We start from the raw sequence: 11,039 nt of genomic DNA on the forward strand, positions 1-11,039 counted from the left end.
TATTTCGGGGAAACAAAAGGCATGACGTGGCACAGTGAGCTTGTTTTATTGGTGTGGGCTTGAGATGCATGACGATACACGGCGATCGAGTTGTGCCTTTCCATTCGTTACAAACGATCTCTAATATCTCTAAAAATTCGAAAAAGACCACCAGATGGTTTTCTATGGTCTTTTATTAACGAGCACTTTTTAATTTACATGAATAATTGATTTAACGAGCTTTTCAGAAATGATGTTGATTGGCATTCAATAAAGTGGATATAACGAGTCGAAATAGGATAAAACGACTCGTTAAATAGTTTCATGATAATAATACAAAAAGAATGGTAGAATAAAACCCCCGTCATTTGTAAACCAAAAACACAAACAATCATATTTGATAGAGCGCGATGATCTGCTCAGCACGAAGGTCGGGAACTCTTTTCACTTCTCTAAGAAACACCCAAATTAAGAATACAGTTTCTACGTGTAACATCCTTAAGTCTAAAGTGAAGTTGCCGCACATGATCTGATTAGTAAATGTATCGTTGTCACGGTATATCATTTTGACAATTTCAGTGATAATGGTCGACTCGGAGAGTTGGAGGAGTTTGGTTTTAATTGTCTCGATGAGTTGATGCTTGTTTGCAAAGTACAGCTCCATGAACTCCTCGCGCGTCTGTGCGACTTCTTTCACATGAGCAACATCCCCCATCGAGTTTCTCTCTTTTCGATATTCCAGTCTTTTTATTTGTACTTGATATCTTATAGTTTCTATTAATTTGATTGTATTATATTTATAGAATTTGTTTTCCAACGAAAAGTATCAAATTGGATTTACTTTGCCCACTTGCTTCTCCTTATCCCGCTTCTCAGAAGCTTTGGCTAACTCTAAAAGCTCGTCGTTGGCTAATTTCATCGTGCGCAATGTGCTCAAGAAAAACTCTTTCATTTGCTCGTTTGGTTTTATCTCGAGGTGCCCAGTCACATTTCGAATGGAGTAGATGATGTCACCTATCAAGAACGCCTTCGACGCATCAAACATCTTGGAGAGTTCTTCTTCTGAAGGGATGCTCCCTGTTGTGTCATCGATCTCGTCAACTTCACTGTAGATCTTATTGATTTGTCCCAAGAAGTACTCTATATTTTAATACGTTGACTCTCAAGAGCAAAACAAACTGATACAAGGAATTGAAGGTTTGTCAAAGAGAAGGGAATAGTCCGAATGCAGCACTTTTGCCTGTAATATGACAAGTTGGTCGAGAAGCTTAACTTCGTCTGGTGTCCTCTGACTGATTGAAGTCACCATAATCGAATTAGCAAAGTGGAGCAATCCCGTCACTACTGAATTGAATGAGTTGAAGTTTCGTATTTCAAGACACTTCAGCGCAAGTTGTAAAAAATTTTTGAAAGCTATTTCTCTTATCATCTCGTTTTGTTGGTTGATCAGAGCGAATGCGACCCAGTTGGATACTAATGCGGACCATTTTAAATACACTTTGATGTTTGACTCTTCACGTGATGTTGGGAATGTGTATAAGTAGAAGTCCTTTGGCTGGAGTTTAGAGAGAAACGTGTGTTCGCAGATCATCAACTGGCTTGCGATATCCAAAAAGTCTTTATTCAAAATATTAGCAGAGAACACTGTTGTTCTTGCCCACTGTGGGAGTGTCACACTTCGTCCATTAATTGTCAGTTTTGCGGGGTTGAATATCATTTGAAATGTTGGTTCTGTTTCGTTGCTTTTTGTGGTTGTAATCGTTTCTTTCACTTTGCTAAACACTACTTTTGTCTTCTCGTCGATGCGACTCTCAATACTCGAAAGAAGCTCTTTAAATAAATCCAACGACTTTGATGTGAACTCAGGACCACATTCCTCAACCCATGTCTGGAGTGCTAATAATAATACTTCGTTGTTTGGGTTATTGAGAAGACGTGCTGATAGACATTCAAATAGTTTGTCTTCTCTCCAGTCGATGGGGTAAAACACTAAAGAGCACCACATCACTCTTGAAAATGGCAACCTTTCAAGTGTTTCGATGACCGAAGATATCCCGTCGACTAAAAATATTTTCCGCGAGTCTGTTTGGACAAGAACGGTTTTGTTCTGTTTGTTCTCATCACTTTTGTATTCATTCAAAAAGCAGTTGTATGTGTCTAACTTCGCCTCTTGACTTATTTTCAAATCGCTCATCGTTTGCCTCAACTGTGTTAACGTCATTTTGCTTTTCAAGTTTGAAGACTCTTTCTGTAGTGTATTTTTACTATACTGAATAATATATGATACTATTTTATTTACTATTCCAAAGAATTGTGACTTTGACGTTTTCAATGCATTTATTTGTAAGTTCGCAATAATTAGTCGCTTTATTTTTGATTGAGAATAACTAAAAATACGCACTATTTTCTTGTGTTGTTTATTTTCAGAAAATTACAAAATGGTCTCCCGTTCTATTGCCCCATTGAGATTATAATATAACAACTCTCTCTCAATTATTTTTATTATTTTCATTTTTTTAATAGAGCTAATAATTAATAGTAAAATAAGTAGAGAGTAACTAGTAAATGAATTTTTAGAAATAATTATGGATTGTTCCAGAATTAAGAGGGGAATTGATTATTCAAATGTCGTGTGGGTCTGAACTTCACCACCAGAAGAAGTCCTCAGGGAGTCAGTCCCCGATATTGCGGACTTCACTCAGCGGAAACAACGGCTTTTTATCACCACGTCTCAACACATCTCGCAACTCGATGCGAAAAACATTGACAAGGATGTCATCGATGCTCTTCAAAGACAGAGACAGGCCAAAGTCACAACAACGAAACTCAACGTCCATCCTTACACGCTTCCCTGAAGAAGTGAATGAACTCGTTACGGAGATTGAACAAACACACATTGATTTAACCCCTGACATCGATTTGATGATGAAACCGGATTCCCTTGTTGACTGCACCAATAAAATGAATAGCTTTTGTTATAGTTTACTCAAGTTGATGCAGGTGGAGCAACTCTATTTGTTCGATGAAGTCTCAAATTTGGCGGCCGTCTTGTTACACAAAGGCGAAGTTATTAAATTTGCACGAATTCTCTGTAACGAGATGGAAAATTCCCACTTCAAATTACTCCAAGTGATGACTTATAAATTGGCAGCAATTCCAGACTCCAGGTTTTGTATTGAGTTCATCTATAGACTAGTTTCTTTGGACTCGAATGATAAGTACGTCCAACTCGCTGCGTTCTTCCATATACTAGTGCAAAACCCAGACGCTGTGTTCAAAGTTTGTTATAACTCTATTTTGTATATTACCTGATAGATTTATAGATGTAACTAGGTGTTGTTCGATACTTACTAAACAGTTGGATTCCGTTGAACCATTCTATGTCGAATCACCACCGTCAAGGGAGATAACAGCGGCGTCAGTGAATACAATGTTTGACTTGATCTTCGAGGACAGCTTCCACGAGCCGAATTATATGAGGAATTTCATCTATTTTATCCCATTCTTTCTGAAACACCGCGAGGCATACGAGATGATGATATCATACTATAATGCGTTTTGTGAAGACAACCCAACAGACCCAGAGATGCAAGCTTTTGTGAGTTGGAAATTTGTTCGAATTGAAAGACTTGTGTTGTCGTGGTTGGACATCATGAGTACAATGATCATGGAAGTGGAACCCGGCTTTTTTAAAGAGTTGGGAAAGACGCCATTACTCGAAAGCCAGAAGCTGACTGATATCTTCAAAAACAAGTTCAGAACGTTTCTCAAGATTGTGGACAAGAGCTCCACTGAAGAGGTTGAGGCAGTTCCATTCATGCAGACACAAGCAAGAGATATTCTGTTCAGCATTGTTTCAACTGAGTATGACGACCAACAACAAATCATGATTTTACTACAAAGCTTTACAATTGAGCCATACTACTCGATGGACTTGAAATCAAAAACTGTTAATCTGATCCAACTTCAACCCGAATTTTTGGCGGAACAGTTGATCCTCTTTGATTTGAAAGAGTTCCAAAAGGTTCACGCACATGATTTTTATTTGTCACGAAAGGACTCGACATTGAATGGATACACTCTTGCCTGCCAAAAGATTGAGTATTGGGCAATGAGAGCCATGGGGATATTGAGAAAACACAAACTGTGCGAATACTTCATCAAGGTCGCAAAGTTCTGTTTGGACAAGAAAGGGTATAACATGGCATACTTGCTGTATTCTACACTCACGCAGCAAACAATTAAACGACCCGACGTCTGGTCTGTTTGTTCTTCCTCACATTCTATTGTAGTTTTAATATAATAAAAGTATCTAAAAAGATAAGACTTAAGAGTAGAAGGTAAAGAAGTCAAGACTACAGACTTTCCAGAAGTTGGAGGTGGTTTTTGACATCAGGTCCAATTACAAGAACTACCGAACGACGTGCGATTTGGACAATGGGATACCAATCATGATGATATGGATGCACGATATAGTCAATATCAACTGCATTCCAACTAAATACGAATCAACGGACTTCTACAACTTTTCGAAATTGAGGGCTATAGGGAGCTCCGTTGCCGCACTCCGAAACGCTCAAAGGGTCGAGTTCCAGTTCAAGCCTCACCCGACTGTCATGAAGATATTAGACAATATCATCGTTCCAGAACTGAAATAATTGTATTCTTTTTTCATATTTTTGAGGTTCTTCTTTTATGTCTCTATGTAATGAAAAAAGTAAGTGTTTGAACAACAAGAAATAGCTGCGTTATAACAAATACTATTTTGTTTTAGTAACTTGTAAATCAAATGAAGTTTAGTACAAACTATTAACAATGGAATAATAATAATAATAATCAGTAAAAAGAAATTAATTCAAGTTATAATAGTTTATAACTATTATAACTTGAATATTTTAATATTGTTTTGGAAATAATAACACAACAAAAAGTATTGACAAAACCAACAAGTTATCTTTGGCTATTATGGAATATTGGTAAACTAAGCTTAATTGTTGGACACTTTTCTTGTGATAAAATCATGAAAAAGAACACTTTAAAAAATTTATACCATCATTTTAATAAATTAATTAATTCGAATAGTATTTCACAAATGGTAACAAAAAGAATCAAGTGAAATGCGTCAAAAACGAATAAAAAGTCGGGAAATTGTGCTAAAAAGACTGATCTTGACTTAGAATAAGGACCATTCTTAAAAGGATAAACATAACACAACTTCACTCCAACAGTCAGTGGAAATTCCACTGAAATTCGAAAATCACCGATGGACTTCGTTTACCCAGTAAATTTTGTGATGAAAAAAAGGTAAAATTCAATTAGGTACATTCTCGTATATGGCAGATGGTTCGGGAATCAATAAATATCATGTCCGATGGTATCTTGTATATGAGTAGACCATCACCTCTTAAGCGCTCAGCTTGCGTGTGTTTAGTGCCCGAATTCAATAATAAAAGCGAGTTCAATGCTACAGATGACAGCTTTATCCACAGCATCATGCTCAACAGCGACAGATTTCTCTTCACGTGCCAACTCGAGGAATACGAGGTCGACAACAAAACCACACAAAACGAACCAAGTGATATGTTTGCGCTCGAGGAATGATTAGGGAGTATGATGTGTATCTTGTAATTTCAACTGTTTTTATGCGATCAAGTTCTTAGTGAATAGCAATAACACATGTCATTTATTGGTTCAAAATTTTTACTAGTCTTTGGATTTTACACAAATCCCTCTTATTTGTTATATATTAAAAACTTCCATTTTATAACTATATTAAAATTAATAGTTTTAATTATTATATTATTGTAAGGTTAAATAATTAAACAATAAATTCTTATTATATTTTTCTAAATAAAAATTAATAAATTATTAATTATTCACAAAATTATTAACAAGGCTCTCATAAATATTATTTATCTATATTAACATTGATACTATGAATTATTATTACATATTGTATTATTAATTCGGCAAAATTAATAATATTTTTTTTAAAAAACATGAAATTTGAGTAGAGAAGATTCAAACTTAAATAAAAAACACAAGTATGAGTTTTGAATGTCCCTATAAAAGAGGTTGTTGTTGGTGAAAATAATCGGGAAAAAATAGATATACATCACAACTTGATTTATAGTATGAGGTTTAACTTGAAAACAGTAAATGTTCTCTGTCGATAGTGACATTGAGACATTAATCTCCATTTACCCAGACTCCACATCAAAACACGACGATGAAAAATCGCCAACGGTTGTTGTGACAATCAATTTACACAACGAGAGCGAGGAATGCTACAAAGTGTGGCGATCAACACTTACTCTCGAAATTCTTATTAACAAAGAATGTGTTTGTCTTCAAAACCCTTTTTTCTTATTGAAAAAGCAATTACTGACTCAAAGTATCCAAAAGCAAAGTCCGTCAAATTTCATGTGACACACTGTGGCGGGGTTGAAGCTTATAAATTGGACGAAAAATTGAACTCGTTCATTTTGGACGGAAATAGCGAACTCTCGCTCTTTCAAATATACGCAGACCTCCAAGAATTCATTGAAGACAATACACACCCTTTTGGTATTTGTTTGATTTGTCTCGAGAAAGTGAGTACTGGCGCAACACAACTCCCATGCTCTCATTACTTCCACACTGCTTGTATAGATAATATGAAGGAACTCAACGTTCCCCTGTTATGTCCAGCTTGTCGTTGTCGATTCATGAAAAACCCAATAACTCCAAAGAAAGATTCACGCGATAATTATTACTCAATGAATGACGATATTTACGACCCAATGTGCTCATCACTTTCAAAGTATTTTGCACTTATCAGGAATTCGGGAGTGAAACAAAGTCATCACGTCATCCTTTCGTACTTTAACGAATGTTGCCCAGTCCTCTGCAGCTTCAACGAGTTTGTTTAATTCCGTTTATTATGTCCAAGTCTCTACACCAACACAAATTGACATCAAGAAAAGAGGGAGGGTGGGTTATATCATTCAGAAATGAGCATCAACTCCAAAAAGCTATTAACACATTCAATGGAAAGGCAATTCTTCCAAACTTCCCGTGTATGGAAGTTACTCGGTATGTACCTTGTTGAAAAGGTATTTTGCGTGCACTGTTTTATAGTTTCTTGTGGCACAAATCAAAAAACATTTGAGTATGTTAATGGTTGTATCTTTTTAAATAATATATAGAACTATAATTATAATATTTATGTAATATTTTGATGCTAAAAATATATTCTCAAGCAATTGTAGTGTATATTTTTGTTGGGCAAATCACTAGAAAAACACAGAAAAAGATTGAAAGGTATTGGGGTTTTATTGAATAAATAACAAATTAAAAGTTTTATCAAGTTTGGTAAATGAAAAAATAAGAGGAAGGAAAGTGGAAGATAAATAGAAGAAGGATCAACTAAGAAAACGGGATTAAGCAACTCTTATGACTAAAAGAACAGTAAAACGTCAGTAAAGAAATCGAAAAAAAAAGAAGAACTCAAAAAGAAAGATGTCACGATTTGCAGACATACTTCACAACGACTTCATCGAGACAATCTCCGACATTGGCCTTGCAGAACACGACGATAACTTGGACGTCATGTGTTTCCTCGAGGAGGACAAACGAATAGAAATTATTACTATCACTTTGGAATCACTCAAGAATTCCTCAAACCTCACAGAAATTAACTGCAAAGGGAAAATGTTGTGGGTACTCTCGACGCTTGCTGATGTCTTTGTGTTTTCGAAGACTGAGAGGAGTATCTTACGAACTGCGGAGATGTATGAGTTTGTTAAATGTGTTAACCATTTGAATGTGTTTGACGTCTAGGAAGTGGCTCATGGAGAACGAAACACAACGGCCAAAGTACATGAGCGAGAATTATGTGGAGTGTGCAAAATTGATATTAGGACAACTCACATTACCTTTTGTGAATTGCAAAGTTGAAGAAAGGGAAGTTGAGAACCACGCAGACTACTGCTTGAAAGTGGTGGATATCTACTACAATGTGTTGGACACAAAGTATGGGGATGAATTGAACTCGTGGATATTGGACTGTTTGTATGGTGTTTTTGTGCCAGTATTTGGGTTCTTCAATGGCGACGATGACGCAGTGAAACGGAAAGACAATTCACAGTACAAGTATTACACATATTTGCTCAAGCGACTTGTTAATATCTTTCACTTGTGTTTACTCAAAAAGTCTGATGTGAAAAGTCAGATCTGGTACGTTTTCATGTCAAATGCGTTTGAATGGAACTCCGACGCGGAGGTTGTTGAACAGTGGGTAGCAACAACACTCTCATTACAACAAGCGTATATGGAACACATCCTTCATCCCAAAAGTTCCAAACCCGTTGTGAAATTCATGAAGAACTGTGGAATGGAAGTGTCAATTGAAATCGAAGAAAATACGTTACAGACGATGTGGCTCTCATTCATTAAAATTAGCAATGTAGACTATTCTAAAATGGGTTTCACATGTGCTGAAATATTCCAAGAAGGGATTTCACTGTTAATGCATGACCTCTCGTGTTATTTGAACGACAAAGAATTGACCGTGCAACCACCAGACGGAAATGTCATTTTGGACTTGTACGGAGATGCCGCTACCCTCCCGATATTTATGTTATCTGACAAAGACGAATTCATTGAAGCAGTCAAAATTTCTATTGGGAACATCTGTTCTTTCTTCGCAGAAACACTCCCAACTACTGAGTTTGAACCGAAGTATATCAAACTCCTCATTAACATTATTCAAACGGCACTCTCATCACACAGCTTCTTTGTAGTTAGATCATGCTTGGACAACATTCAAAACGTGTTGAACTATCCGCTGAGTGGACTGACTTTATCATTGGAATCCATTTACTCTGCAATCGACTCGATTCTTGAAAACGCAAAGACTGAAACTAATATTAAGAAATTGATGAGTGCTTGGGTGTACAGAGGTTTCATCCGAACACTGAACAATTCTTTGGTCCACTATAACGTGTTCACCAATCTCAGAAAAACAAACAAAGAAATAAGAAATGTCGAGCCACTGTTATGCACTTTATTGTTGAAGCTGTTTAAAACTGATCTGGTCGACAATGAAAATGTGACAACATTGTGCTCCCTTATTACGACGTTTTTAGTCTCCTTCTTGCCAAAAACCCTTCCCACACAACCAATTGTTAACGATCCGAATTCCCCCGTTGTGGCTTCTGTCTCACACTTGGCATGGAAAATTTCCGAGTGCGTCAGAGGATTCTCGAAAGATATTCCCGTCACCAAATTACAGCCATGTTTTGGGATATTTTACACCATTTCCAAGTTTAAGAAGTTTGTTCCCGATACGGAAATATCGTTTGGAGAGGATGTTATACAGCTTCTTATCTCAGCATTCAAGAAACATATCATCCAAGATGGATCGGAAAACATTCCCGAATCATTTGTGAATTTGTTATTGTACACCCTCAACGAATACATCTCAGACTCCAAAGAATTACAACAATATTACTTAAAACAAGTCTTCGAGTCGTTGGCATCTGTTGTGAACTCATACCCCAAATCTCTTCAAATCTTTCAACAAGTCCAACTGCTTACAAGCAGATTCTCTTCGACACAAATTCTCTCGCCAACACGCGAAGATGTTGTTGCTATTCTAAAATGCACGGAGAGAAAGTTTGTGAATCAGTGGCAAACCCCAAAAGACCACATCAGAATCATCGGTAAGAATGGAACCATATATTCATTTGTTGATTTACCTCAAATAGATAAGACACAACTGCGATGCCAAATCATCAAAAGATCTCCGACTGGGAAATTCTCGTTTGAAAGTTCCATTGATTATGTGGAGACGAATGGACAGACCGTCTACTGTGCAAAAGAAGAAGTCAAATCAAATTTCAAAGGAGATAAAGTTGTCGATGGGATACCACTCTTTTGCACATACTCGGAATTGATTTCGAAGAAACCAAAAGTTGCTCCAAACAATGTTCAATGTTTTAAGTCGCTCATCAATATGAACTTGCCTGGTGAAGAGAATAGTGTATTCTCACACAATTTGGGCTCGAGACTCTATCATGCCTGTGTCTTTGGTATTGACAGAGACGAAGTGTCTTTGAATGTGTCCGAGGAGTTGTTCGATGACTTGGAAAAACTTGACAAGTTGCGAGCAACACTCCACGCGCATGCACTCATCGACTTCCCTCCAGCCGTCAAAATGAGTCAGTTCTTTACTTCTTTTGTGATGGGGATTGGCGATTATTACGAACCAAATTCGTTGATTGATACTGATGTGAAGAGGTTTATATCGATTCAGACGTATGAGGGAAACATTATATGTGAGTGTCCCGAATTGTTCAAGACGCAAAAAGGTGAGAAATATGATTTGCAAGTCATTTGGAATTGTACACAGACGTATACCCCCACAGTGTTGTCGAAGAATGTCATCATAATAACGCCAGTCTCATGTAACACATTCAGATTGGTCTCAAAGGAAAGCAACACAATAATCAACGATTGTTACGTCTCCGGTGATTCAATGAAAAGAGTCTTCTCATCTTTTGCATTCAAGTTGTTTGCGCAAGACTTTAATATGTTCATTGGACCGATGGCAGAGAGAAGGAAGTTAATAGATGAAATCATTGAGAAGCATAGATATAAGAATGGAGGAAGAGGGTTGGCTATATTCACACAACCTGTTGCACAAGCGATTGACAAATGTATTGTGGTCGACGAGTTCGGGTGGGAGCCTGCAAAGACTGTGGTTGCACCATTGCGACAAACGGCATCAACAAACAAAATTACACTGACACCACAAGTTGCGATGCTTGTCGAGTCGATTAAAAAGAAGCCAAGTCCAAATTGCCCATATTTTCACTGCGAAGCAGAAGACGTCCAAACAGAGAAGATGCAATTCCAGATGGCACAGTCGCTGCGGTGTTGTGAAAAAGAGGATCCTTTCTATTACAGGAGATCAAAGACACTATATTCTCTTCGGACCCAGACAAAACTTGCAAAACACAGTCTCCGCGTTCGCAAAATCACACGAAACACACAGCACCCAAAGTAGCGGCTTTCAT

At 37.1% G+C, this 11,039-nt stretch overlaps 5 protein-coding genes across 5 annotated transcripts; 3 read left to right on the forward strand and 2 right to left on the reverse strand.

Moving 5' to 3' along the window:
• Window positions 1-370: 370 nt before the first annotated feature.
• On the reverse strand, window positions 371-694 carry EIN_033920 (hypothetical protein; the record flags this gene model as incomplete). The annotated part of the gene is made up of 1 exon (XM_004185789.1): window positions 371-694. One exon carries the CDS (start codon window positions 692-694, stop codon window positions 371-373), a length of 324 nt encoding a protein of 107 aa, XP_004185837.1.
• Window positions 695-805: 111 nt separating this feature from the next.
• On the reverse strand, window positions 806-2,200 carry EIN_033930 (hypothetical protein; the record flags this gene model as incomplete). Its single annotated transcript, XM_004185790.1, has 2 exons — window positions 806-1,119; window positions 1,159-2,200. The coding sequence occupies 2 exons, from the start codon at window positions 2,198-2,200 to the stop codon at window positions 806-808; spliced, it is 1,356 nt and encodes a 451-aa protein (XP_004185838.1).
• A 551-nt stretch (window positions 2,201-2,751) lies between these two features.
• EIN_033940 (hypothetical protein) lies at window positions 2,752-4,637 on the forward strand (the record flags this gene model as incomplete). Its single annotated transcript, XM_004185791.1, has 3 exons — window positions 2,752-3,258; window positions 3,338-4,243; window positions 4,317-4,637. 3 exons carry the CDS (start codon window positions 2,752-2,754, stop codon window positions 4,635-4,637), a joined length of 1,734 nt encoding a protein of 577 aa, XP_004185839.1.
• Window positions 4,638-6,138: 1,501 nt separating this feature from the next.
• On the forward strand, window positions 6,139-7,069 carry EIN_033950 (hypothetical protein; the record flags this gene model as incomplete). Its single annotated transcript, XM_004185792.1, has 3 exons — window positions 6,139-6,321; window positions 6,375-6,880; window positions 6,940-7,069. The coding sequence occupies 3 exons, from the start codon at window positions 6,139-6,141 to the stop codon at window positions 7,067-7,069; spliced, it is 819 nt and encodes a 272-aa protein (XP_004185840.1).
• Window positions 7,070-7,479: 410 nt separating this feature from the next.
• Window positions 7,480-11,039, forward strand: EIN_033960 (hypothetical protein; the record flags this gene model as incomplete). Its single annotated transcript, XM_004185793.1, has 3 exons — window positions 7,480-7,757; window positions 7,801-10,990; window positions 11,030-11,039. Coding segments are annotated over 3 exons (3,478 nt in total), but the record flags the coding sequence as incomplete, so codon positions are not given.

The sequence above is a fragment of the Entamoeba invadens genome (genome assembly GCF_000330505.1).
Source record: "Entamoeba invadens IP1 unplaced genomic scaffold scaff_1105074726079, whole genome shotgun sequence".
NCBI lineage: Eukaryota > Evosea > Mastigamoebida > Endamoebidae > Entamoeba > Entamoeba invadens.